Raw genomic sequence first — 26808 nt, 5'->3', positions numbered from 1 at the left:
TAGTTGGTAAGACGTCTTAATGAAAACATGAATCGGCATGGACGACGACGAAGTGCAGCAAGCGAGATAGAGACTCCCCACAGTGCTTTTGAGCCACCGATTCGCCGCGGTTCGTTCGATTGAAGAACATGAAGAATGTGTATGTGTCTCGTGCCCAGGTGCCACCCGTATGGGATGGATGCATTCAACCTCCATGCGTGCAGCATGCTTTTCTCGCTTGTTAGGTTTTGGTGACTTTCAGGCTTCATTCATCCATAACCTCTGTACTCAATATGTACCTATCCTACGAAAATCACGGCTTTCCATCCACAACGCCCCAACTCGACACCTGTGCCCACATCGGTACCCGGGTATCCATCCCTTGTGTGCGTGGAATGAAGGCGAGGGACGGAAGCGAGTGACTGAGTGGATATAAGTGAGATCGAGCACCCCTTCTATTCTCGTCTTCAAGCGTTCTTCTTCCCAAAGAAACTCATGATGTTCCCGCCCTTCTTCGGTGCTGCTTTGTTGGCACCGCCGCCGCCGCCGCCACCACCACCTTTCTGACTCGCGCTCTGGCTTTGCGGCTTGGCTGTCCCGAAAAAACCACCACCACTGCTGCTGCTGCCCTTTGGCGCCGCCTTCTTGACGGGAGCAGGCTCCGGCTCGTCCTCGCTGTAGCTTTCCCACGCCATCTCCTCTTTCGTGACCAGGTACCCGTCCTCGTCCTTCATGGTCCGCTTCTTCATGACCTTGCGCTTGCCTCTGCGCCTCTTCGGTTCCGCGGCGGCGGCACCGGCACCGTCAGGGGGAGTGGAGGTGGATATCTGGTCGCCCTCCTTCCGTGTGGACGCGTCCTTCTTGGGTGCAGATTGTCTCTGTTTCTCCGTATCCGAATCTGACCACGCGACTACTTCTTCGTCTTGGTCGTCTTCGTTCGCGGCGTTTGTGCCTGGCGCTTGCGAAGTCGCGGCTTTTTCTACGTTGGGGACTGCAGGCTCGCGAGCCTCGTCGTCCGAGTCCATCATCTTCCGCAGCTTGGCGGCCTTGTCTTCTCGTTCCTTCTTCACATCACTTGCTCTCTTCTTCGTCGTGCGCTTCCCAGTGTCCAAGAACAAGGCGTCGTCTTCTGACTCTCCCTCCTCATCCTCCTCGTCGTCGTCGTCCTTCATGACGGTGTCAGAGTCTTCTTTGACAAGTGACGATTTCGGCTTCTGTGTGCTTTGCTTCGCAAATGCCTTGAACAGATCTGACCCTCCACGTCGGAGTGATGGCTGTTTGTTCGAGGTGCTGTTGGCGGACGTACTATCCCGAGAACTAGGTCGGGATGATTCCTCCGGCGTGCCATCTGCAGCTTTGGCAGGCTGTTTCTGCTGCGTGCTCGACTGCGTGGATGTGCGCGAGGATTTTGCATCGTCCTTGACCGGCTGAAATCTGGCAGCCGGACCTTGAGAAATGACCGGTCTCTTGCCTTTCCGCCTTCTCACGTTGGGGTTCTGTATGATGCCGTATTGTTTACCGTGCTCCAGTGGGTCCTCCTTCGCAAACACGTCCGTGAACAGACCTCGGCCTACGTCCGTCAGGCTTACAAGGTCTTGTATTCGGGCCGGGGACAGGCTGTAAATGTGTATCGAGCTGATGGTTTGGTATTGTTCCTTGATTTCTGCATGCAAAGCCCGTCAGCCATCCGCGCTACGTGACGTACAAGGTGAGAATACAACCTACCTTCAAGACTCTCCTCCCTTACGAGCGTGACCGTCCGTACTTTTGCTTGTGGGGGTTGTTCTTCTGCGGCTTGATCGCTCTGCTGGCTTGGTTCGAGCATCGAACTGGTAAAAGGAGGAGGGCTGGAAGGGATCGGTTCATCTTCGAATTCCTCTTGTTTGTGGCCGTTCAGGGCTTCCTGTCCCACGAGGGGCTGTCGCTTCTTCACCCCAGACAGGAGATATGTAGCATAAACTGATCCTGGCTTCTTCCCATTCTGGAGTTCGTGGAACTCGTACAGCATGCATTTGGCGGCATTGACATGGACTTTCAAGGCGCGGGAAACATTGCGGTAAGAAACGGTCCGCTGCTCCGACAGTATCTCTGTCGCCAGATACTTTTTGAAGTCGCTAGACATTACAGAGAAGCCCAACGCAAGTCCGGAAATGGTCGAATTGAAGGATCGCACAATCAGAATCGCAGGGAGGCTGGCTGTGATGGTGAAATCTGGAAAATCGCTCCTCAGAAGGTTAAAGTGGTTTTCTGAAAGCGCGTCACGGAACGCGTCCATACTGTATGCACGACGCTCACATTATCCACCGTAGATATTGATACGGTGGAGCAATGCCAGGCATTGTTTTATTCCCTTACGTAGGGGACAAACAATGTCCAGACTGCAGCTCACGGCAGGCTTTCTCTTTTTCTCTCAGCCCGCCGAAGCAACGTGGAAAGGTGTTTGTGAGTACGACAGGATCATCACAGGTGCTTTGGTTATACCATGGAACGCAATTGCTCGAGCACCGTTCAATACACTCGAGCTGTACCGTACCTGTAACGCAAGGCGCTCTACCAATGATTTATTCAACCTTGTACTGGACCCGCGGGTGCCGCAGAAAGTAATGACCTAGCGAGGCCTCGTCACAGTCAGTGGGAGGAAGCTTTGGATGACGGTGACGCCTTGGAGAACATGGTGCATGATAAAATGCTGTCAAAGCCACATGCTGAGGGTAGTGCGAGCCACGGTCTCATCAGACAGCCATATACATTTCTAGAAACGACAGTCACTCTGGTAGAAGAATCATTAGTTCAGCACATTGATTGGGCCATGGACCCCTACTTCTTGGGATGAAATTGGACATTCATACTCATTCGCCAGTCAGTGGCGGTTAGAATCAGAACCAACCTGATCCTTTGCTTGCCTAATGCTGAAATGTCATTCATAATTCTCTCTCAATGTTCGCTAAAAGCACAAAAAGCAATGTTGCCGGAGCCGCCATTGTTGATGAAGTTAACTCCGACAATGACCATGTTGCAGCACGCGTTGGTGTTGGTGTTGGTGTTGGTATCATGGTGCGAGTGACGACCATGGAATGAGACATGATGTAAGCATAACGTGATATGCCTGTTTGCCCCTTCGCCGATGCCTCAGGTGGTATCCATAGCATCACCGCCGGCCGGCTTTCTCTTGTCCTTGACGCTCGAGATGAAGTCGTCGATTGCCATAGGCCACGCACCGTCCTCATTCCACCACGCCAGAGTTTCTCCCTCTGGCTCCTTGATCTTCAAGGCCATCTCACCAACCATGTTCCACAAGTCCTTGTTGACGGGCCTCTTGATCTTTGACTGGTAGAACTCGCACCACAAGTCCAACCACTTAGTCGACGAGGTATTCCAGTCCAAGCCACCATTGTCAGAGCGAAAGAACAGGTTCCAGAAGTCGACGGCCGATTCCATAGGGACACTCTTCTGACCTTCAGGTTTAGCGAGTTTGAAGGTGTTGCGGTAGACTTGTTTAAAGTATGCTCGATCGGTGGACATTCTCTTGCGGATGACGTCGACGTACTGTTCCTGGGCAGCAATGGTGTCGTAGGGCTTGCTTGCGGTTGATACGCTGCGCCAGCCTGCGACGAAGGGGGCTCTGTCGAATTCGCCGATCGAGGGACATTGCAGCAACTCGCAGATGGCCAGGTGAGCGAGTTCGTCGAGTTGCACTTTGATTGCGGTCAGATAGTTCTGAGCACCGTCGATGCCGATCTTGTCAGGCAACTCCTCAGGATTGTCTAGTCACACCAGTCAGTCAGCCAGCGTTCGTTTGGGTTCTAGAATGAAGTTGTTCAAAGTTACCTCGGTACTGATCGAACAGCTTCTTCAAGTTCTTTTCGATAAGAGATACGCTATCGTTCGTTCCGCTCTGGTAGAATCTGTTGAGACGGAGCATGTCAGTATTGCAGGCCCGAGGTGTGGTAGAAACGAACCCTGTGGCCTCAGAGCTTTCTGTGGTGGTAGCGGCAGGTGCCTTCTTGGATGTCTTCTTGGGCGTCTTCGGCTCCGCCTTTGCACGTGGTTTCTTTGGCTTGGTGTCACGGTCAGCAGCAGCAGGTGTCTTTGCTTTGGCCGGCGATTTCTTCTGCTTTTTCTCGGCGGGAGGGCCATCATTGGTCACCGTGTTGTCAGCCGTGGCTTTGCGCTTCCTAGCTGGCTTGCTCGCCGGCTTACTCGGCGCCATATCGTGATAATGGCCAGGTAATTTGGGTTGGTTGGACGAGGAAGAGATGGATTTGATAATAGAGGCAGTTTAACTTTAGATAATCATCGCCTCAAGAAAGAGCGATCGCTGCCTGCAAGTCGGAATGAGTTGAGACAATCCATCCGCCTCTGCAGTGACAAAGAAGGCGGTCTTGGCGCAAGACATGGGCGAGGTTGCGACTACGGCTGAGGTCGCGAGGGCATGATGTGTCGCCAGAATTCCCGTTGTTGCTTTGTTGTTCACCGACAGACACTCCAGCCGGCCACCACGTTTGTACTCAGCCACCCTATCGCTCTATCGTCGTGGAGCAGTAACGGCCAGGTCGACATCCGGTAGATTATCTGACCCCTCCAGAACTGAACAACTGACCCGCCAACACAAGTTGGACCACAGAGGGAGGAATTTTACAAGCAACACAATCACAGGGCACACTCACGAGTCAAGTGCGCGCTCCAGATCCCAGTCATTGTTTTTGAGGTACTATCAGAGTTTCAGTCAGCAAAGAACCTTTCAATGTCTCCCTATCCTCATACCTTTGCAGCGATGCTCTCCTTGGCCTGCGTGAAGCCGAAGAACTGATGAATCGCCACCCGCTGTGAGGGGGTGTAGGCCGGCATGGTGTCCTTTGATGCCGCTGTGGCTGCTGTTGACGATATCACCGTTCGAAAATGACTTCAGTTGAAAGCGCTGGAAGTTTTTACTCCTACTTGTCCCGCGCTTGAATCTACCACCGCAAGGCCTGCCAAGCTGCGCCGAGCCCGAATGCCACCCACGATCACAGTCTTTCAAAAATCTGCTGGACAGAGGCGAAAGTGTATACAACCAGACCTGCCTGTTGATCGCATTCTGGCAATCTTGATTACACACTCTGGTGGTGGCGGGCATGAATCGAAGTCATCCAGGTCCCTTACCCGGGGAAGGCAGGTTCACCGAGAAATTATAGGCATCTTCTTATCTAATCATGGAGGGCAACACACTTCTTCCCCCAGCCTTGTGAGGAACTTGGGCTAGGATACTGATACGGAGTACAGTACAGAGTGCCTGGTGGTGGGACAGGGAGCGGGGAGACGATCAGGGGTCATGCAGGAGAAGTATCACCATCCCTTCTCTGCCATGGCTATGTACGCTTTGGATTGTTCGTAAGCCTAAATCACGCCCAGCATATTTGGCGAGGGGATGACGCCCGAGGAAGCGTGAAGAGGGGTGAACAAGGCTGTGCCAACTAGGGCGAAACACGTAGTCGTAGAGCACAGAGTGTCAACAGTCCCCTACAAGGGAGATTATGAGATACATGGGCGCCACTCGGTGGCTGGTGGCTGGTGGCTGGTGTCTTCGTCACGAGTGTGGCACTGCACTGCTACAAGGGATGCGCTCTGCTTTCGTACAGACACCTTCATGGCAACGAGCCAGTGATGGAGCTGTTTGTATGACATGATATGTGAGCACAATTCGAGTGACTTCTACCCCACCAGTTGGTGAACAGCACAGCCCTGTGGTCCTCTTGTCGCGGTGCCTCATTAGTTAGAGCCTTGGCCGTGAACAATGCGGCAGGGCCCCTAAAACAAACTCCGGGCTCTCCCTGTTTGTTTTGACTGGTACAATAAGAAGACCGGCCTCAGCTTGCTTAAAGCCAGGCTCGTCACCAGTTCAGTTTGCTTCTCTTACCTCTACCATCTCTCCAGTGTGCCGACATTACTGCTATAGCTGCAGTTCCGTGGGAATCCCTCATCTCGACCAGCACACCTTAAGCATGGGTGTAAGTCTGTCCTGAAGCTGCCCCTCTCCAAGAGTCTCTGCCCCCGCAATACGGCCACAGACACCAGCAAAGACCAACACCAACTTCCTCCCGCTGATGACGTGTATAGCTTGCCTCTAAACTCGCCGCTGCGCAGGCAGCTTATCCTGGAGGTCCGCCGACATCTCTCCAGCCTGGAGGTGGCGCTCCTCCCGGTGGCTATGTGAGTACCTACGGTATGCTGGATGGCACCTTCAGCCACACTGACAACTCTCACAGGGCGGAGGACCAGCTGCAGGTCAATATCAGGCGTATCCAGGTGGCCCTCCCTCGGTAAGCGGCTCCCGAGCATTCTGACTTTGACTTTTGAGTCCTTTTCTCGGCGCATATTTCTTGCGTCACCTCGCGCCGAGTGCTTGAACTGTCCCGGATCCATCCACCTGCAAAGCTGTACGAGTACATCCACCGTCGACCATCGTGACAGGCCTATTTTTTTCCACTTTGTATATCTCAGCAGCAACCTTTCCTTCTGAACTGTACAACAAGCACATCCGAAAAGGACCATGAGCAAGTTTTCTCGCCTGGCAGCGGCAACACCAGGCGGCCAAACACCGGGTGCACCCCAACCACCTACGAGTCCCTACCCCCAACAACAGCCCTCGCCTTATAATCAGCCTCCTGTACCTCCTAGGCCGAGCGCATCACCACAGCCATACCAACAGCCTGCGTGGCAGTCTCCTCAGTCACAGCAGCAGCAGTATGGCCAGCAGCTAGGAGTTCCGCCACAAGGAGGATATCAAGGTGGGGGTTATCAATCGCCGCAGCCGCAGTCAGCATACACTTCATACCAATCGCAGTATCAACCACCAAATCAATATGGCGGGCCACAGTACCAACAGCAGCCGTATCAGCAACCGCAGAACAGTGGATATGGATATGTTCGTCGCATCGTCACTTGGATTACAGATAATTGCGCTCTTAGAATGAACGGGGAATACTAACAATTTATTTCCATAGGGTGGGCCCCCAGGACAAGGACAAGGCCAACCTCCTTACCCCGGCGGACCTCAGGGCGGCGGCCCTCCTCCTCAGCAATATGGCGGCCAAGCTCCCTACGGAGGTGCCCCCGGAGGCCCCGGCGGCCCTCCCCCAGCTCCGGTCGGAAACGCAGGCGGCTACAAGCAACTTCTACAAGCAACAATTCAAGAGAAAGGCCTTCAGAGTTTCTACCCACCAAACTCCCCAGTTCTTGACCAGGTTGCCAATCGAGCAGCTCAACAAATCGCACAGCTGGCGGCAACATGGCGCATCAATCCCGAGATCGCCTCGGACGTCGTCAAGCTGGCACTCTACGACGTCGTGCTGTACATTGATGACAGCGGTTCCATGCAGTTTGAAGAGAACGGAGAGCGTATTGACGATTTGAAGTTGATATTGTCGCGTGTCGCTTATGCCACCAGTCTCTTCGACGAGGATGGCATCCAAGTCCGGTTCATGAACTCTCCCGACGGTGGTAATAACATCCGCAGCGAGCAACAAGTAAACGAAATGGTCGCGCGCACTCGCTTCTCCGGCCTGACTCCCATGGGAAGAGAACTCGACAATAAGATCCTGCAACCATTGGTTCTCCAACCGGCTCGCAGTGGCCAACTCCGCAAGCCGGTCTTGGTCATCACCATCACGGACGGTCAACCCACTGGTGAGAGCTCCGGGGACGTGGCCAGGATCATCAAGAACGCCTCGAACGAGCTGGCTAGAAACCCTCGTTACGGTAAAGGTGCATTGGCCTTCCAGTTCGCTCAGGTCGGCAATGATCTCAAGGCTCGTGAATTTTTGAGCAAGTTGGACGAGGAACCGACGATTGGCGACATCATTGATTGTACATCCAGTATGTTGTTGTTGTCCATACGGTTTGATTTTGCAAGTCCCATTGTACTAATCCTCGTGTGACGCAGATTACGAAGTTGAAGCCGACGAGATGTCACGCGCAAATCCACCAGTCAACCTCACTCCAGAGTTGTGGCTCATCAAGCTTCTCCTCGGTAGTATCGATTCTTCCTATGATTCGAAAGACGAAAAGAGCAACGCCCCTCGACCCCCTCCTCAACAGGGTGGCTATGGAGGCCCACCTCCCCAGGGCGGCTACGGCGGAGGATATCCCCCTCAAGGTGGCTACGGCGGCCCTCCTCCGCAGCAAGGTGGCTACGGCGCTCCCCCTCCTCAGCAAGGTGGTTATGGTGGCCCTCAAGGCGGCTATGGTCGACCTCCTCCACAGGGTGGCTACGGTGGACCCCCGCCGCAGCAGGGAGGCTATGGTGCACCTCCTCCGCCTCCGCGATATTAAGCTGTGAGGTATGTCTCCTCTTATGTTCTTTCTTGATCGCCAAAGTTCTGTATCAGGGCCCTTGGATGTGAGTTGTTGACGGGGATAGCCAGCATGGCTATGTGTGTTATATGCGTGTGTGTGTCAAGTGAAACTGAAATGCATCCTGATCGGAACCGGTTTGGAAAGACAGACAGAAGCAGTGTTGGTACAGACGGAGATAGTGTTGGTTGGGTTCTGGTACACTTTGGAAAGACATGATGTGCAAAGGCATGGTTGGTGGAGGAATGGCTTGCATGGTACGAGTACCTCGGGTTTTGGAGAGAACTATACAGAGGACATTATTCTTAACCTGTTTTACCCGTTTCTTGGAAAAGTCCTATCGAATCAAACTATGTTTTCTCAGGGAGTGCGTGGTGAGCGTGTATACGTCCTACCTGAATTCGATAACTGAATGAACCTTTTCAGTCTTGAGGTTATTTGGATTCATTATTTTCTGTTTCCTGTCAGGGGTACATTTGCGGTGAGAATCATGCAACAGCAAGGTAGCTAGCTGCGAGGCACATGCATGGACGGATAGAAGGGGGGTTCGTTCCTCCTGTGCCTTTGCTCTCCATGTTCCGCCGTCCAGAGGATGCAGCGAATGAAACAAGCGCGATGTGCAGGTACCGTAGATATTTCAAGAACCGTATGGTACTGACTGTCCCCTCCCCCTTTCCCGTTCCCGGCCCAGTCCAGCCCGGTCTAGGCGTCTCAAAAAGGTGAAGAACACCATCGACAGGACAGAACCAAAAAGAACGGCACACGAGATATGCCGTGCCTCATGAGAGGCATTCGACAAGAGAAAAGGAAGAAAGAGACATGCCGCGGCGCCTCGTGAGAGGCATTCGTCAAGCGAAAAAGAAGTGAGGAGACATCAAAGGCATCGATTGAGGAGAATATAAGAATAAGAATAAGAAGAGACAATCGTGGACACAATGAACGGTCGTCGCATCCACACACAAAGACACCACCAAAACACGCCCACAGAAACCGTACATGTGTCGATTCACCACCGCGCCGTCGCGAGTTCAATATCGCGCAAGGTGAAGTCACCGCCCTCGTTCCCTTTCACTTCCGTTCGCATTCGCATTCGCAGTCGCCCTCGCGCCCTCGCTGCCTTTTGATCCTAGACGCCAGTCGCGTCACGCTCTTTGTTGTTAATGATGTAGCTTTTCTTTTCCCCTTCTCGCTTGTCGAAAGTCCTCAAAACAAATTCCTAAACCCATTCTCTCCATAGGTCCTCGCAAGGTCCTCACGACATGAATCTTGGTAGAAGAAGGCTTTTCGGTCTCATTCTTTGGCTCCTATCCATTGCCCATCGTCCATCGTCCACACCTACCTTCCTGAGTTCAGTCAGTCCAGGCCAGTCCACACTTCTCGCAACGATCAGAACAGTCCAAAATACGAGCGCCGCGAGCAGTGTTGTGTGTGTTGCACTGTCACTGTCTCTTAGCGGTGATATCTCAAACGATCAAACAACATTTGGTGATAAGAGGCGGGAAAAGGGGGATATTGGTTGACGTTTAACATTCAACGATCATTACCTGTGGAACTTGCAAAGATGAAGTACGAGAACAGGTATGTATCGTCTCCTCCGCTTCTCTCGCTCGCTCACGCGCCACGTCGCATCGTTTATCGTTCCCCATGTATGGCGCATTCATCCCACGTTCTCAGACTGTGGAGTCAAACGCGTGATACTGACACTCGTGCTTTCTTCAGACATCAACGCCAGTTGAGAAAGGCTTTCGCAGAAAAGGTAAGTCGTCCCCTCTTCCTTCTGGGCCGCACAATTTGCCGTGTGGGTTTGCTGACTTGTTCCGTTTGTTGCAGGTCATGATTAGACATGTGTACAAACACACTTTCACAGATGAGGCAGTCCATACTTGCGTAAGTGCCTGAATGCTCCTCTCCTTGGCAACAACCTCTCCGATGCGCACCACGTCTATTCTTATATCATATATCGACGCTGACTTGGCCATTAGAAGGAGATCCTATCCAACCCCGGCATTCAAGCCGACTTGGTCGCTGAGATCAAGATCACCCTCGCGGAGAATGCCAGCGAGAAGCACGCCGGCGACAAGATCACCTGGACAAGAGAGGCTCGGGAGGTGTTGAAAGAGCTCTTGAAAGAGTCACACCCCCGAGCAGTTGCGGGCCATGGCCACACTTTCTTGGTCCAGCTTAGCCAGCGAGCAGACGCCCTCGAGAGGGCATTGGGCCTTGCCCCTCAAGAGGTGTCATCAAGTAATGTGCCCGCCGGGTTGGGAGTGGCGTCCTCTGTGGTTGCAACGGCGCAATCACAAGAAGAGTCCACGCCGGTGAAACCGGGTGGCCCACCGGGGCTGGCCATGGAAAATGCGCTCGTTGAGAAGGGCAGACCAGATGAGAGGGGCAGGATGGCCCGGAGGCTGCTTGAGCTGGAGTCTGAGTGTACGCGGTTGCGAACAGACAACCACCACCTCAGACTCGCCCAGGGATTGGCACGTCATGCTCAAGGTCAGCTTGTGGCAGAGCACCAGGCTGAAGTACAAGACCTCAACGCTCTCGTCGAGGCCCGCGACAATGAGATCCGGGCGTTGAACGCACGACTCACCGACCAAGCCGAGACGATCTTCCGGTTGGTCATGGCCCAGTACCCAGAGCATGAGAGGGATGCTCTGTTGGCAAGACGATGATTTGGGTGCCACCTGCTGGAAGGTTTGGTGCAGGCGAAGGGGCTGGGGTCTTGGGGAGGGATGGCAACGGGCGTTAGCAATGGCGTTGAAACGAGATCAAGGAGGAGTACGGTGGGAAGGGAGACGGTGTATGGGTTTGATCATGGGGGAGAACTGGGCTCACACTGCCGGGGCGATGATGTAGAGAGCGTGGAGGTGAGGACCGCTTGGCAGTCTCAGGTGAGAAGGCCAGAAAGAGAGGCCATCGAAAAGGAATGAACTAAAGATTCGTTCCCTGCACACCCCGAAGTTCATTTCGTAACGTGACAGTCGAGACTGCCGGTGGATGGAACATCTGCTGGCAGAGCTGTCGTCCAACAAACGTGAAGCTGAGCTGTCTAGCCCTGTACCGCGGAGATCTGGGAGAAAATCTGAAAGATGACTCCTCGCGGTGGGGAGGTCTTCCATGCGGCTGAACGGTAAGCATGATTGATGTCTATGACAGAAGCGAGACAGACCGCCCAGTAGAAGCCACAAAGAGATTTGGTGGTAACAGCATGTTGCAACAATGACTCGAGAGTTAAGGAAACACGGAAATGAGACAGGGGGCCAAGTGTCGACATCTGATATACGAGACACGGGATGAAGAAGACCAAAGATATGGCATGACGCAGAGACAAGTGAGCCCAAATTAGCCTCCAAAGCATTGACTGGATGAAAAAGCAATGCCAGAGTTGAAAACACAACCGACAGAGTGCCATGAAGCTGATGCAACAGTAACCACGGGAGGCTCGTATAGGATGAACTTTGTCTTGTGGGAGAGTTTGGAAAGGGGAGGTGAGTTGAGAACTTGAGACGCAGACTGAGATACGGAGGAGTATTGCACCACCTACATACGGTAGTGCGGAGTACAGGGCCCAGAGAGGACAGCCATTCTCACCGCCAAAGGAGCCTCTGCAGGCCGTAATACTCAGTACTTGGCACTGCTAGGTACGAGTAGGTATGTGTGCACCGACCCAGCCCTGTGGAATGAGAACCAGGGAGGACGATTAGCGGTGATGGATGCCTAAACGCTAGTGTGTCCCACCGGTGGAGTCCATCATGTCCGTATCTCGTATTATTGTTTGTACGGTATTACAGTGCCAATGCTCTCCTCGTTCCTGCACGTCATAACGAGGCACTACGAACTGCTACTTAACTAGCCACCGTACTACTTGCTACTGCTGCCTTTTCCACCAACCATGCAACCATCTTCCCTCGCACCACCTCCCTATTCTTCCCTAGGGCGAGTGCCCAGAGAGTCCAAGACCACTAGATTGAACCGACAGGGCTTTTGGTTCTGTCCTTTTGCTCGCGCCCCTACTGATCCAGTGATCCTGGATCCCGACGCTTCCATCCATCACCGCCCCGTGCCATGCATTCGGTGTGCAACAATGACAAAGCCACGGGAGACCAGAGGACCAAAGTCCCCCGGCGCCTCCAATACGAGTCTCCCACGATCATTCTCCGCGGGAGGCGCACAATGCCATGTCCCCGATTCTGCAACCCTGGCCAATCCACCATCCTCTTTTCGGGGGTCAATATGCGCATCTCCAGCCCTAAGGCCAGCAGGGGTCCAGAGCTGTCAATCGGTGAGGCAGCAGTGTTGTTTCTCCTGCTGACACCTACAGTAGCACTCTGGGAACATCATACGGACAATGAGATGGACACGTCTGTGGGAATGTTGTATAATAGTCCGCTGGACTCCTGTCCGAATCACTCTCCCCTCACCAATATATTTCGCAATCATCCATCAAAGCTCCCACCACCGACAACCACCATCGACCAGCGAGTCCGTGCTCTCCCCTTCAAATTTATCGACAGATTAGCGAATACCAACCCCTCTTCCTGGAAATCAACAAGACTCTATAAACCGCCTTCATACATGATCGGCTCAATCTCCATCCATCCTGCCTTTTCTCCGTCACTCTTGACTTTGCAACAATCGCCGCCAATACGACCATCATCACCACCTCCGTCCAGCAAGATGTGCAAGGCAAAAGTCTCCCTTCTCAAGGGTATGCGACCTCATTTCTCCAATCAACAACATGTCACCTCGACCCAAAAGATCCTTTCCTCGACATGTTCGACCTCGTGCATCTACTGTGACGTTTGGAAACTCGCTGCTCTGATCGCTTCGCATGTTCCTCTACGGGCCCGATACAACCTTCCACCTAGTTCTCCGACGACTTCACCAACATGCTCTCGACCATCTAGCCCGATTGCATTCTCATCAACATTCTCCACGTCAATGTCAACATCGCCCGGAGATATTGCCTCCGTATCGAGGAAAATCGAAGCTCAAATCCAAGCTCAGCGATCACAGCTTAATTCCATCCTCAGTTTCTGCACACTATCCGGAGCTGATGAATGCGAGGGTCTAAGAATGGCTCACGACCGATGTTCAGCGGCGGTAGAAGACCTCCTCGACCAAGAAGAAGATCTCGAAGAAGCTCTCCTCGAAGACCTCCAAAAGCAACAGTCCGTCTATGACTACGATTGTGACCAAAGCCCTGCTTCACAATACACATATCCCGACATTAACGGCTACTCTTATTCTCACCCGTATTCATACCCTCAGGAACGACGACTGAGTGCTGTTGATGTAGCTATTTGATTAGCGAGTGGCCGGTGCTGTGTACGATTACAATTACGATATACGATATACGATTTTTGTCTTTGTTTGAGATGTTCAACGGGATACCAGCGACCTGCAACAAAAGCAAGCGATTGATTACATTCTGGTCTGTTTCAGGGGGATTTTCAGATACCAGACTGGAAGACATTGTCCTACGAGACATGGAAAAGAAACGGGGCGGCAGCCTGCCCCTGGTCGGGAACTGTGGGACGGGATTATACGACAAATAGCCCATGTATTGTGTCAATCTCCATATGGAACAAGATATTTCTCTGTCCTTCCTGTTTTCCTTTACACTACCTACATTGCTCTGGCTTCTACTTTCGTACGCATCTGCATGTGATCGCATGATATTTTCCGACTATGCGCCTTTGGGAGAAAAAGAGATGCAAAAACTGAGCCCGGGCCAACACGGCCTATTGACCACAGCTCTAGAACATGTTTCTTCGGACTTTTCATCCGTCAGCCGACCCAAGGTTACGAGTAGAGGATACCTTTATTGCTAACGGTGTACGAATAGGATACAAAGATTGGGGGAATGCCTAGCGACATACGCTACCGTTTACCATATCAGGATACTCACGGGCCTCCGCTTGGGATCAGACCACCGTGGTCCATTGCAGGTGGCTTCGTTCTACAAGGTTGGTGACACACGCACGGACAGTGAGCATCGAGGGGAAAAAGGGTGTATCGTCGACTAGCTAGCATCGCACCCGCTCGGGTCGCCGCCCACAATATCCACGCCCTCGTGGAAATGGATTTTTTTTTGGGCTACTGTATCTGGAATATTGTCGCTGGCGTTTGTTTGACTAGTGATAGATGAACCGATGAAAATCTAACCCGACTTTCCTATTGTCCGAACCATTACCTACAACCTAGTAGCTAGTAGATCCTGTCAATGAGGTGTCGAACAGCGACGACTACTCCGAGCTCTCAGGTATGATGGATCTTCATCACGACAGCGGCCCTCCCACGAGGGTTTGTGCGATTTCCAATAAATCATATCAACAATCAGCAGAATTTGTACGGAGAATACGAGTGCTCCGTACTGGAATGGTTCGTTCATGAGAAAATGATGATTATTTGATGGCGGGCGGTGACCCCAGGCCGGGATGGTGATCTGCCTACATATCCCTGACCGATCATGATCTGAGGCATGAGAGGCGTCAACATGGTTGCTTGCTTGCTTGCCCCAGGATACCAGGGTCTGATTTTTATCCGCGCCGGGGGCTTTCCTTGCACCTTTCTTTCACTCTGGGGGCTGAAAACGCCGACGGTCAGTCAGGTCACTGACATTCCGATAGCCTGTAGACACCCAAGTCCCCAGGGGAGCTTTCTGAGCACTGCAGTTGCCCTTCGCAGCAGAATCGAGCACCGAAGCAGAGAAGACTCGAGAAAGAAAGCATAACTGTAGTCTGGAGTGGCTAAACAGTCCTTGTGGCTTACACATTAGTTGCTAAACAGTCCTGTGGCTTGCACATAAGTCGCGCAGACCGCCTCTGCCATAAGCCTGACGAAGCCCGGCGGAACTTTGGTCCCTTGCGACGTGCAGCTTGCAAGCCACAGACTGAATACGAGGTTGCACTTGGTACAATACCAATGAGGACGAAGACGACGGTTGTGGCTTTCCCGAGCCCTCGTTCTCACAGCCGCCTGTACTTTAGACCGTCGTGCCACCGCGCATTGTATCATTCGCATCGCATCGCATCGCATCGCATCGACACTGCCTCGAGCGACGCAGCCATACGCCTACAGAACGTCGCGAGTCCTCGCATGGGGATTGTCTTATCGTCATGCGTGTCTACGAGTTCCTCTGTTTGAACCGAGACTTCCTTGACCCTCAAGAGACTTGATGGCAGCTCGCCTGGTTTCTCTCACCTACTGACCAATTCGACTACGCTGTCCACTACCACGCCATTCCCCGGGTTGATGAGAGAAAAAGCCACAATCACAAGCCCTCACCATTCTCTACCTATCCAAAGAAAACGTATGTAACCAATTAGCGGCGCGCTACGAGCTGAGTTCTCCATGCACCTCCAGGTCTTTGTGTGACCATCGACCATCCAACAGCAGCGTCAGGAAATTCACTCCGAAGTGGCAGACACAACAATCCCCCCCGTCCTCCAATTTCACTAACACTAAGGATTAGGATGATGTCTCCAGGGTGAGGACTTGTGTCAGTACGAGTACGGCACAGTTCGCACTTCCTGACCTTCGCGTTTGGATGGCCTGACTCACTGTACTTTTACAACGGTAAGGATTATCCAAGCGGTCTCGCGTCGCCTCATTGAACACAGCAGGGCTCGGAAATTACCCAGTGTATGCTGTCCCTCCATTCAGCCTCTTCCCTTCTATCCTGTGATTCTTGGCAGATGTTTCTAGAAAAAAGACAAGCTCTTGAACATGTCCCGGCCCTGCCTGCAGATCTCCCACATCTATCTGCCGACGAGGACCGACAGATCCCTTTTATTTTCAAGATCAAGACGAACCATTTCCTCACTCTAATGTTTCACCTTGGGAAGCTGGGATCGGAAGGTAGGTTGCGATCCGTCGTCGACGGAGGTCAGGCTTCAAGACACTCAACCTGCCTTGGTCTAGATGCAGCGTGGGCTCTGCCAGCCACCAGCGTGGTTTGGGCTGGCCCGGAATTGTTTTCCCTCATCGCCCTCCTAACACATATCGTGTCACGTAGCAGACGCTGTACCGGTAGGCAAGAAGACCAGGGTGCTGATCGCCTCATCTGCGATCAGAAGGGGATTGACCTTGATGCCGGGACTGGTTGGATTCACCTGTTCCCCTTCCACACCTTTAACAACAGACTTGACTCCTGTACTTGTTGGTACTTCCCTGCTTACCATGCATCCGCGAGCAACAAAGTTCGTGCCGTCGACGAAGCCATAAACTCTTTTGTTATCCTAACAAGAAGATCGTGATCGTTTGCTGTGTTCGGCACCAATCACCAATCATTCAATCTACAATAGAGTAGAGAGGAAGCATCGCCCCACGCCTGTTCTGCTTAGCAGAACCATACGAGACTTCCAGAGCCTCTGTTCTTGTGGATCGTCCGACGGGCGATGGCTTCATCCGGTCCATCCAACCGCAACACAAGCCGAGTTTCCGCATCCGAAGACGATGCAAGCGCTGTGCACACACAACCCGATCCCACCGAACTCGATCTGGCGGAATCCCCACCCGCCGATGACGGCCCACCCGAACCACCGCAATCAGCCAGGTCAAGAGCACGATCGTCCCAAGCATGCGTCATGTGTCAGCAGAAAAAGATCCGATGCACGGGTACCCAGCCGTGTGAAAACTGCCAACGCCGTCGCTGGTCGTGCAGATTCAATGCCGACGGCGACGGGAGGAGGAAGACCACCAACCACCGCATTGTCCAAGAACTCAACGACGCCAAAGAGCAGGTGAGCCGGCACCGACAAATGATCTCGGGCATCTTCGCCATCGTCAGAGTGGGCGAGCCCGAAATCATCAGAGAGTTCTTTGACGAAGTACGACAGACGGAAAAAGTCAACGACGTAGCCAACTTTGTTCGCGCCAAGGTAGACGACGATGAAAGACTTCGAGAGGCTTTCCAGAGGGTTGATTGGGGACCTGACGCACAGTTGTGACTTTGTGTCTTTTCTTGTTTCCATCTCATTGCATGAATTCCCTTGGCTGGGAAAATTTCTGCTGATGAGGGGCACTTACGAGAAGGTACGATTCTAGTTCCTGGCCGAGGCAGCAAACAAGGCAGAAATCATTCCACATACCGTGAATTGGACTGGCTGAAGTAAGATGAGACATTCCATGTCGGTAACAAGGGAGCAACAAGTTACAACAAGAGGCTTGTGGAAGTCGACGAGTTGCGGGGGTCCGTTCCCTTGCCCACCGATCGAATGAATAACGCCATGTTGATGGTGTGACCATACGTTTTGCTCAGGAAGGTGAGTTAAGTTGGGCATAAGACGGCAACTTGCCTCTCCTTCCGTCCACCCTTTTCATAGAGCATTGGAAAAGAAATCAAGTCGGGCGAAATGGCAGATGCATACAAGGTACTGACTGCTTCAGTCTGACCTAGTCAGATGAACAGACCAAGGCAGAAGGACATGTGATATATCCGGCTTGGGACGAGATTTTCATATATGCTGGTGCTGGTGGTTAAAGCCTGATGAGTCTTCAAATGGCCTTTTTAGCTCGGCTGTTCTTTTCCCTTCTTCTTTTTTTTTTGAGAAGGCTGCTCTGACCTTGTCGGTGGGGTCCACAATGTGACCCAAGTCTTGAAGAGGCTATTTCATGGGGCACCGGGCAGGTATGTGTATCCCGAAGATTTTAAATTCTACCTTAACCACAGTGTCGGATGACGGACATTGACGAGGTTCTAGGGACTCAAGGATCTTAGCTTCTGAGGGAGGAGTTTCATTGTTGTGGTACTCGTCAGACGTGACTTGAGCTTTGCTAGAAACAAGAGGGGAAAAACGAAAAGAAAACGAATGAGATCAACCTTCTGCTTCCCCGGTTCATGTCTTGCGGTTCTCCTCCCTACTGCTTCTGCTGTTGTTGCTGCTGCCGTTGATGAACCCAAATCACGAACGAGGAGAACAATTTCAAGAAGATCATGCTGCTCTCAAGCCATCGACAACCGGTCATAGACGTTTTGTTTTCCACCATCGAGAACGATCTACAGAATCATGTCCTGTCCCGTATGCCCCCAACTGCCGCCTGATCAAGTCAATGCGAATGACGCCTTGCTTTTCCTTTCCGAGTTTTGCCTGTTGTCACACAGCGATATGTTACGTACCGGACACCATAAGCTTAGGCCAGTAGGCAGACAGACCGAAAACGCTGCTTCACAAGGGTGTCGGGTATGTAACGTATCACACAAGGCTGCTTTATGCTCCAGACGGGCGTCTGGGGGGGGGGGGGGGGTTTCACGTATCACGTTTGATGTCTAGTGGTAGGCTCTGTTGAGGACGCTTAATGGTCAATACTACAGATGTGGACGATGGTCAAAGGGCTTCTAGGGAGAGAGAATTCATTACTCATTGGACTAGCCAATCTAAATTCTAGCTAGCAAGCGGAAACAATCTCAAAACATCCCATGTAAGTCAAGTCAGTATGTGATCCATTGCATCTTTCCGCTTCCAACACGCATTCAGCCGATGAAGTGTACCCGTGAAACTTCCGATATCCCCATTTCCTGTGACTGTCGAGATGGCGTATTGGATCTTTCCTAGCACATACATCGTGGCAAGTCAAAAGGTGTCCGATACGAAAGATGGACGCTTCAGAACAGGGAGTCCTTGTCTCGGCGATATCCCTCGTGCGTATTACGCTATGGTCGTCGAACCGGTGTGTGCTTAACCATTGAGGAGTGCTGGGGTTGAGCTGCTGTGGACGAGGCGATGATTACCTGCGTCGACTGGTGCATCCGGGAAATGGTAGATGAATTGCCAGGAACGGGGGGTTTTGAGGCCCGATCTCCAAAACCGGTCGAAAGCAATGTAAACTCCTGGGAAAGCAGTCTTAAGGAGGTCGAATTTGGGGGGAAATAGTTGTGTTCGTGTGGTGAGTTTGTAAGCATGGCACATACCACGACCGGAAACATCGACCTTCTTCGTTTTCCAATTGCCGATTGCTACCGCCCATCCATCCTCTTCTTTCGCCCAGGAAGCTTTGGGAAATTTCTCCCGGTCACCTGGGCTGCGAGGGGACGGACGACGGGGATAAGCTCTTAACATATCGCTTTGGCCAATGGCAAACCTGAAGGAATTGAATTGATCTCTATCGCAGCGTCCAATCAAACAGCACGGGTTGAAGTAGTCGTCGAACGCAAGCTGCATGAACGTGGTCTGACCAAACGAATCGAACAAGCCGTCAAAGAAAATAACTGCAACGGTCCCTGCCGTGCCTTCGTCGATGGAGACTTCTCCAGATTCTGCATCCCAGTGATGTGCCAACAGGTTCGCCTTCGCAGAAGCCACCTGCCAAAAGCCGTTGGGAATTCCTTGCTTGATCCTGAAGCCATAGAGACAGTTGAAGTTCCTGACAATTGTTGGATGAATCAACACTGTTCTTCCATGTATCACCTGGCCCCCCGAGAGAAACGCGCGCATCTCAGAGTCCTCGAAACTTATACTACGCAGACCTTCAAAGGTTGTTCTATAATACCTTCCAGAATCACTGTAGAACAGAAATATTCCGATTGACATCCTTCTGCCCTTTTTTGCCCGTTTTGGCATCCGAGAACATCCAAGCAGTCCAACATAGACGTCTAGCGACCAGGCTAACAGAGCAAGGTGAATTTCTAGGCCTGTGTTGGTGAGCGCGTAAGGATTGAGATGCCCGCTCGAGGCGAAGTGACTCCCGTAGGAAACATCATCGCAATCCTTGAAGTATGCAGGTGAAGGGGCCAGCAAAGTGGGCTTATTCCGAGCATTTGTCCAAGCAAAAATCGATTGATCGCTGGAACGTTTGATGATCTCTTCTTGTAGCCTCATGAAAGCTTTCTTTCCTTCTCCGTATATCATTGGCATGTTGACATCGAAGATTCCAATCAAACTGTAGGCCACGTCCTCCACTCGTGTGGTTTCGCGGTCCGATGCCCATGACATTCTCTGTGCGACAGAATACTGCTCCAGGTTGCCATCTCCAAGGACCGACTCCGGAATGCGAGTGATACAGGCAACGACTTTTTGAAGGTCCTGTTTTGTGCCGCAGGAGCTCCAGTCTGAGCGATAGAACTCGACTCTTTCGGGCGCTATCAACTCCTGTAACGTCCATCCGCGTGTAAACCATACACTTCCCCCGAATCTTGAATTACTCGTGATAGGCTCGTCTCCCGGTACGTCGGAGAGATAAACCAGACAAACTGTTGAGTTCTTGTACCATGCATACATGGAATTGATGGCTTCCGAAAGCTCTGCGCTGCTATCCTTGTTGATGCAGCATGTGTCGATCCAGATGTATTCTACTTCATGTTTCTTGAATGCCCTCTTCGCCGAATTTCGAACTTTCGCAAAGCCTTCTTTTCGCCGAGCTTTAGAAAGATGTCGCATGTCCTTGAACTCAACCTCTCCTTTGTCCCATCTGTGCGACAGGATCGCGTACTCGGGAATGCTATCGTCCGCGAACCATTCGAGCTGCAGGGTCCGACAGTTGAGCAGCCTCATTATTACTTCGACGAGGTGCGGGAATGGTCGATGAAATGGCGGTTGACGCGGACGATTTCCACTGAATACCGAGTCAGACTCCTGGCCGGGACAGGACTTCTTTATCTTTCAAAGAAGGAAAACCTTTGGCAAGAACTTTTGGTCAAGGAAGTAGTTAGGCTGTGCTGAGGCTGTGAGACGCTTTCGAAGCCCGAACGGTCGGCGCTTAGCTATTCATGATGGATACTATTGGTAGAGGTTCTTGGGGTGAAACATTCAACCATAGTGGCCCCTCAACTCACACAGATACCGGACCGTCAACCCGAATTTCACGTATGTAAATTGAAGACTGATTGTAATGGTCCAACACTCATTCGCTAGCGCCGTACAATACCATGAAGAAGCCACCGACGCTGTTCAATAACTCTCTTCTTGGGCGACCGTTCCAGCCAGCAGGAAGCAAATACCATCAATCCCTGAGATGCCACGTCGGTCTGACGATGCACTGAATGGGCTTACAATCTCGTGATCTGAAGATTCCGCTGGGATTACACTCAGTGCTGGCAGCCCCGCAAACTCAATCCCTTCTGATGGTAGTGTCGATCAGATATGGGTCGACTTCATTGCTGATGATAAGATATGAAGCCAGATCGACATGTGGCTCGCATGGTTCGTCAGTCGTAAACCCGAACATGATAGAGATGTCTTCAGACAGCGGCCCCGTCAACGTCCATACCGTTAATCTCACGTACTGCACCCTCGGTCTTATCAAAGACGGCTTTCAGGTCAATCTTGAATTCTGACATTCGTACACCGAGGATTTTGAGAATGTTTGTTTGTCTTGAGTCCAAGGTGTCTCCCTCTCTGCATACAAGATAGCCCTCATCGTCGTCCACCATGGCTCCATCCGGTCGCTCCTCCAGCACTACCTTTCCTTTCAATATGCGAGTGGGAATTCCAAGCTTGCGAAGGGTCGGTTCAATTTGGATGGGTAGGGGGTCTTCCTCGCCGCCTGGTACTCCATACATGGTGTGAAGCTCCCCCGGTGGTATTCTGACCTCTTGCGTTGCGATCGTTCCACTTCTGGCATAATCCAGGTTGAGAGTGCCTTGGAAGTATTGTTCTATCTCTGACGGCTCTTGGTTTGTGAATAGCAGTCCCATCTCGCCCTTGACATAAGGACCCAAAGCACTGACACCAGGTACACACTCGGTCTCGGCGGTCTGACCTAGTCCTACCATCATGACTTTTGTTTTGCCCATCATTATTCTTGAGTCACTGAGATCTGATCTGACTTGTTTGAGGAAGTTGTTCCTCATGTTCTCTACTCCAAAAACCCAGATATAGTTGTACTGTTCAGCGGCCTCTTGCACATTTGCAGCGAGTCTGCGGACCAATTCTTTCCGGTTCTTGTGAGTTTTGGAGGTGTGCACGATGCGATTGCGCTTAGAGGGAGGCATTTTGGTCGAGTGAAAGTCAAGGAAATAAAATCAACTTCGTAGAGAGAGGAACTCGGAATCGCAACAAAATGAACCTCGCGAGGACCTCGTGAATACCGTCGTAGTCGGTTGTTGAATGCCAGACTGGAAAACTGCGTCCTTCCAAAAAAATATTTTAGCGTCATGGAGGTCAAGTCCAGGGTGTACCGTGTAGGGAAAGTCGACCGGGCTCCCCAGACTTGCCACTAAACCGCATTCAAGTGCTGGTATTCTCCCATACTGTAGATTAGAGCCTAATTTATAGTGATTGCACTCCGTAGAGCCTCACGCGATGGCCCAAATCTTCACTTGGCCCTCGTTTGGAGCCACTAGGCTGCCGGGGGTGATGGATGCGAATACGAGTACGCCAACCGGCGCATTCAGACGAGATGGTGGTCACTCTGATGAGTTGGCGATTCGCCGGTGATAATGCGACTTCATCAATTGGCGCGGTTAAGGATTTTAACCCCGATCGGAAGCAAATTTCTCCGGCCGCCGTCCCACTTTTCCCACTTTCTCCAAAAAGCTTAGAATTGCCTTGGTTCTCTTGTTATTAGGGAGAACAACCTGGTAGATTCATCAATGTAGCGAGCTGCCATCGACGAGTCCATACGGGCCCGAAGTGACTGTTACAGTCCGCAATGAGGTAAGACGCGAGCGCATGATGCAAATGCCGTTACAATAGATCGCCTAGTCACTCCCAGATAAACGACATTGAAACATTCAATTTATTCCCAAGCATTCTTGTTGTTGCCTGTTGTTGTCTTCTGTTCGCGCTCCCACAAACCTCTGTTCTCTCTTTTCTTCGTCTTTCTTTTCCCTTGCCTTGCCTGGCCTAGCCTTCTTGACAGCTGGCCGTTGATCATCCTATCTCCATTCCTCGTTTCTCTCTTTGTAGACACTCTCACCATATCATGGCAACAGAGAATAGTCAAACTCAGCCGATAGTCGACGAGAAAACTGCCCATGACCCTGCGCGCTCTCAATCGTTGATATCAGATCGACCTCAGGCAGACGGGGCAGCTGCTCTGGAAAGAGTCACCAGCCATGCTGAAGACTATCCGCACGGCCTCAAACTGGCGTCCGTCCTCCTGAGCATTTACCTGTCCGTGTTTCTCATTGCGCTGGATCGAACCATTATTGCCACAGCACTCCCAAGAATCACCGACGAATTCAACAGTTTCGGTGATATTGGTTGGGTACGATTGGTCTCCCTGGTTCTACTCCGCGACATCTTGCTAACGTTATTGATAGTACAATGCTGGCTTCTTGCTGCCCACGACGGCTCTTCAACTATTCTTTGGTCGGCTATACACATTCTACTCGCCAAAGTGGATCTTCATGAGCCTAGTCGTCGTCTTCGAGGTCGGATCAGCTGTCTGCGGCGCCGCGCCAAACTCGGTCGGCTTCATCTGGGGACGAGCTGTGGCAGGACTCGGTGCGGGCGGCCTATTCAATGGAGCCATGATCTTGATGATGTACGCCGCCCCTCTCGAGAAACGTCCCACCTATATGGGCTTGCTTGGTGCAGTGTTTGGACTTGCTTCTGTGGCCGGACCACTGCTGGGTGGAGTTTTTACCACCAGCGTCACCTGGAGATGGTGCTTCTATATCAATCTGCCAATCGGTGCCGTGGTCTTGGTCTTTCTCTTCTTCGCTATTGACAATACCAAGCCAGCCCTTGGCGACCTCCCGTTCAGGGAGAAGCTTCAGCGTGTCGATATCCCAGGCACTCTTATCTTCATGCCATGCATGGTATGCCTTCTCCTGGCACTGCAGTGGGGCGGACAACAGTACCCATGGGGTGATGGACGCATCATTGCCCTGTTTGTCCTATTCGGCGTCTTGCTCGTTGTGTTCATTGCCATCCAAATCTGGCGGCAAGAGTCAGCAACGGTGCCACCACGCATCATGACGAATAGAACGATTGCTGCCGGCATGTTCTATGCGTTCTGCCTCGGCGCCTCCTTCATGCTCGTTGTCTATTATTTGAGTATTTGGTTCCAGGCCATCAAGGGCGACTCTGCCATCAGAGCTGGTATTTCCACCCTACCGTTCATCCTGTCTCTGGTAGTAGCGTCCATCATGTCTGGGGTCTTTGTCAGTCGAATTGGCTACTATATGCCATCCATCATTGCCGGTGGTATCTTGACACCCATCGGTGCTGGACTGTTTACACTTTTTGACGTAGACACACTGCATCCGATGTGGATCGGTGTCCAGGTTCTCTTCGGCTTTGGTGTGGGCCTTGGTCTCCAGCAGACCAATATTGCTGCTCAGGCTGTTCTGGACAAGAAGGACGCTCCTACTGGAGTCTCTGTTGTCTTCTTTGGACAAGGTCTTGGAGGCACCATCTCGGTTGCAATGGGTCAGAACATCCTCGACAATAAACTGATATCAGGGCTGAAAGGCGTCAACGGCATTCGACCACAAGATGTCGCAAGGACCGGCGCAACGAGCTTGAGAAAAGTCTTCACACCTGAACAATTACCCGTGGTTCTCAAAGTATACAACCACTCGCTCGTGATTGTCTTCTACGTTGGGCTGGCCTTTGCTTTGGCTGCGATAATGGGTGGTATTTGGATGGAATGGAAGAGTGTTAAGAAACCCAAAGCCGCAAACGAAGAGGCTCCCAAGGACGAAGAGGCACCGCCGTCGACATGAGAGCTTGCTGATCTTGACGGCGTCCCAAGCCAGGGTCTCGTCGCACATTACACTCATACATACCATCGAAGCATCACCACAAGGACCGAATGTCGCTTCATCCCAGGAAGATCTCACTGGACACAAAGTTTTTGTCTTGACCGACTTGGAATTGAATCGATCCGATCAGATGGCATTACATGCCAAATACATCACTTCGACTGGATGGTGAAACTGAATTGATATTGTGAAGTCTGGTAACCATTTCTACGCTACCCTAGATCAAATCATTGTTTTATGATATGGTTTGGTAACCAATCGACAATGAGCACCAAAGGTGTGCTCGATTGTGTACAGATCAGAGGGTGTGCACATATGGCCATCTGGCCAACATCTAGTACTTCAGACAAGTGTATGGTACCTACGAAGGGATCTGGCTTTTTTAAGCATCAGACAGATACTCTCTACTCATGTCAAGGGGGCTTTATGGTCACACAGACCAAGCAACCCAACCAAATTCGCTGATAATTCAATGTATTACTAGCAGAGGAGTAATGAAAAGGTTACCCAGATTTACCTCTCATATTCAAGCAAATAATTCCATGATGCGTATGTATGTCTATGTTAGGAACCTATCTCTCTGCCCAAGTGTATTTCATACCATGTATAGGATCCATCCATACGCTGCTTTAAGTCGACGAGGTATCGACTCCGCACTCATTTCCTCGATCACATAATGTACGTAAGTAGCCGTATATTTGTTGTGGCCTCTTCCTCCAGACCGCCTTGCGTATACTCTTCAACCCAGCTTCTTTCTGGCCGTCTATTCTTCACTTGGCCATGGACGACAAAGCCCAGCGTCGCCCGCCTTCTGGCGCCTCCAAATCCACCTTGACCTCGCAATATCTAATAGCATACAATGCCGTCTGCCTCGCCCTCTGGTCCACCGTGACCCTTCGAGCCGCCCTCCTCATTCCAACGCTCCTCACGTTCGGTAAACTCGAGAACCTCTTCGAAGCACTATTCCCGCTGTTAAAATGGACTCAAACGATCGCTTTGTTAGAGATCGTCCATGCTCTAGTTGGTCTTGTCCGCGCGAGCCCTCTCACAACAGCGATGCAAGTGGCTTCTCGCATACTGGTAGTCTGGGTGGTGCTGGAGCTGTTCCCTCAGATTGTTCTCACAACGAACATCTACGGCCGCTCTGCACCAGGCTCGACTACCGGTCCGATCGCATTTGCAGGGATCATCACAGCATGGGGAATCACAGAAATCATACGCTACGGATTTTTCGTGTGGAAGGCGGCAATTAGCGAGAGAGTACCTGCTTCCTTGACCTGGCTGCGGTACAACACCTTCTTTGTGCTGTATCCGATCGGCATTACGAGCGAGTGTTTGCTCATGTACCTCGCCCTCACGCCAGCGCAGGAACAAGGGAAGAACATAGATTGGTTCCTCAAGGCTACACTGGGGATATATGTACCGGGAAGTTATATCCTGTACACGCACATGATGAGACAGAGGAGGAAAATCTTGAAAGGGAAAGGAAAATCTGCATAAATGACCAGGCGCATATACAGTATCGGGCTGATGCTGTCACATTTCCCGGTGTCTTTTTCTGGGGTCAGCCTAGGCCGCCTATTCTCGCCTACTCTGTGATTATGCTATGATTGCCCCCAGATAAATTTAGGTCATGGTCGCATGTCCAGCCAGAAGCTCAGAATATTTCAGCGCCATCTGCCCCAGGGACAAGCCATTGGGAACACGGCAACTAGAAAACGCGCTGATGAACTGGGCTCTCATGAACTAGGCTCTCGCCAAATCGCATGAGCCACATCAAGGGAACTTTTCCTTCCGATCCTTGGTGCTTAAATACTGGTAGACGCAAGAGAATTCATAGA

General features: G+C 51.7%; 11 protein-coding genes across 11 annotated transcripts; 7 read left to right on the top strand and 4 right to left on the bottom strand.

Annotated features, from left to right (window-relative positions):
* Window positions 1-446: 446 nt before the first annotated feature.
* PV08_02143 (uncharacterized protein) lies at window positions 447-2254 on the bottom strand (the record flags this gene model as incomplete). The annotated part of the gene is made up of 2 exons (XM_016376503.1): window positions 447-1642; window positions 1705-2254. 2 exons carry the CDS (start codon window positions 2252-2254, stop codon window positions 447-449), a joined length of 1746 nt encoding a protein of 581 aa, XP_016241779.1.
* An 854-nt stretch (window positions 2255-3108) lies between these two features.
* On the bottom strand, window positions 3109-4189 carry PV08_02142 (uncharacterized protein; the record flags this gene model as incomplete). The annotated part of the gene is made up of 3 exons (XM_016376502.1): window positions 3109-3743; window positions 3808-3884; window positions 3939-4189. The coding sequence occupies 3 exons, from the start codon at window positions 4187-4189 to the stop codon at window positions 3109-3111; spliced, it is 963 nt and encodes a 320-aa protein (XP_016241778.1).
* A 1771-nt stretch (window positions 4190-5960) lies between these two features.
* Window positions 5961-6282, top strand: PV08_02141 (uncharacterized protein; the record flags this gene model as incomplete). Its single annotated transcript, XM_016376501.1, has 2 exons — window positions 5961-5966; window positions 6076-6282. The coding sequence occupies 2 exons, from the start codon at window positions 5961-5963 to the stop codon at window positions 6280-6282; spliced, it is 213 nt and encodes a 70-aa protein (XP_016241777.1).
* Window positions 6283-6508: 226 nt separating this feature from the next.
* On the top strand, window positions 6509-8289 carry PV08_02140 (uncharacterized protein; the record flags this gene model as incomplete). The annotated part of the gene is made up of 3 exons (XM_016376500.1): window positions 6509-6883; window positions 6963-7833; window positions 7901-8289. 3 exons carry the CDS (start codon window positions 6509-6511, stop codon window positions 8287-8289), a joined length of 1635 nt encoding a protein of 544 aa, XP_016241776.1.
* A 1582-nt stretch (window positions 8290-9871) lies between these two features.
* On the top strand, window positions 9872-10985 carry PV08_02139 (uncharacterized protein; the record flags this gene model as incomplete). Its single annotated transcript, XM_016376499.1, has 4 exons — window positions 9872-9888; window positions 10030-10066; window positions 10141-10197; window positions 10293-10985. The coding sequence occupies 4 exons, from the start codon at window positions 9872-9874 to the stop codon at window positions 10983-10985; spliced, it is 804 nt and encodes a 267-aa protein (XP_016241775.1).
* A 1561-nt stretch (window positions 10986-12546) lies between these two features.
* Window positions 12547-13620, top strand: PV08_02138 (uncharacterized protein; the record flags this gene model as incomplete). The annotated part of the gene is made up of 1 exon (XM_016376498.1): window positions 12547-13620. One exon carries the CDS (start codon window positions 12547-12549, stop codon window positions 13618-13620), a length of 1074 nt encoding a protein of 357 aa, XP_016241774.1.
* A 3095-nt stretch (window positions 13621-16715) lies between these two features.
* On the top strand, window positions 16716-17267 carry PV08_02137 (uncharacterized protein; the record flags this gene model as incomplete). The annotated part of the gene is made up of 1 exon (XM_016376497.1): window positions 16716-17267. The coding sequence occupies one exon, from the start codon at window positions 16716-16718 to the stop codon at window positions 17265-17267; it is 552 nt and encodes a 183-aa protein (XP_016241773.1).
* A 1728-nt stretch (window positions 17268-18995) lies between these two features.
* Window positions 18996-20807, bottom strand: PV08_02136 (uncharacterized protein; the record flags this gene model as incomplete). The annotated part of the gene is made up of 1 exon (XM_016376496.1): window positions 18996-20807. One exon carries the CDS (start codon window positions 20805-20807, stop codon window positions 18996-18998), a length of 1812 nt encoding a protein of 603 aa, XP_016241772.1.
* A 686-nt stretch (window positions 20808-21493) lies between these two features.
* Window positions 21494-22246, bottom strand: PV08_02135 (uncharacterized protein; the record flags this gene model as incomplete). The annotated part of the gene is made up of 1 exon (XM_016376495.1): window positions 21494-22246. One exon carries the CDS (start codon window positions 22244-22246, stop codon window positions 21494-21496), a length of 753 nt encoding a protein of 250 aa, XP_016241771.1.
* Window positions 22247-23178: 932 nt separating this feature from the next.
* On the top strand, window positions 23179-24928 carry PV08_02134 (uncharacterized protein; the record flags this gene model as incomplete). The annotated part of the gene is made up of 2 exons (XM_016376494.1): window positions 23179-23463; window positions 23519-24928. 2 exons carry the CDS (start codon window positions 23179-23181, stop codon window positions 24926-24928), a joined length of 1695 nt encoding a protein of 564 aa, XP_016241770.1.
* Window positions 24929-25747: 819 nt separating this feature from the next.
* Window positions 25748-26467, top strand: PV08_02133 (uncharacterized protein; the record flags this gene model as incomplete). Its single annotated transcript, XM_016376493.1, has 1 exon — window positions 25748-26467. One exon carries the CDS (start codon window positions 25748-25750, stop codon window positions 26465-26467), a length of 720 nt encoding a protein of 239 aa, XP_016241769.1.
* Between the last annotated feature and the right edge of the window lie 341 nt (window positions 26468-26808).

Source organism: Exophiala spinifera (assembly GCF_000836115.1).
Source record: "Exophiala spinifera strain CBS 89968 unplaced genomic scaffold supercont1.1, whole genome shotgun sequence".
NCBI lineage: Eukaryota > Fungi > Ascomycota > Eurotiomycetes > Chaetothyriales > Herpotrichiellaceae > Exophiala > Exophiala spinifera.
Note: the sequence above shows the minus strand (reverse complement) of the source record. Positions and strands in the feature narration are given on the sequence as shown.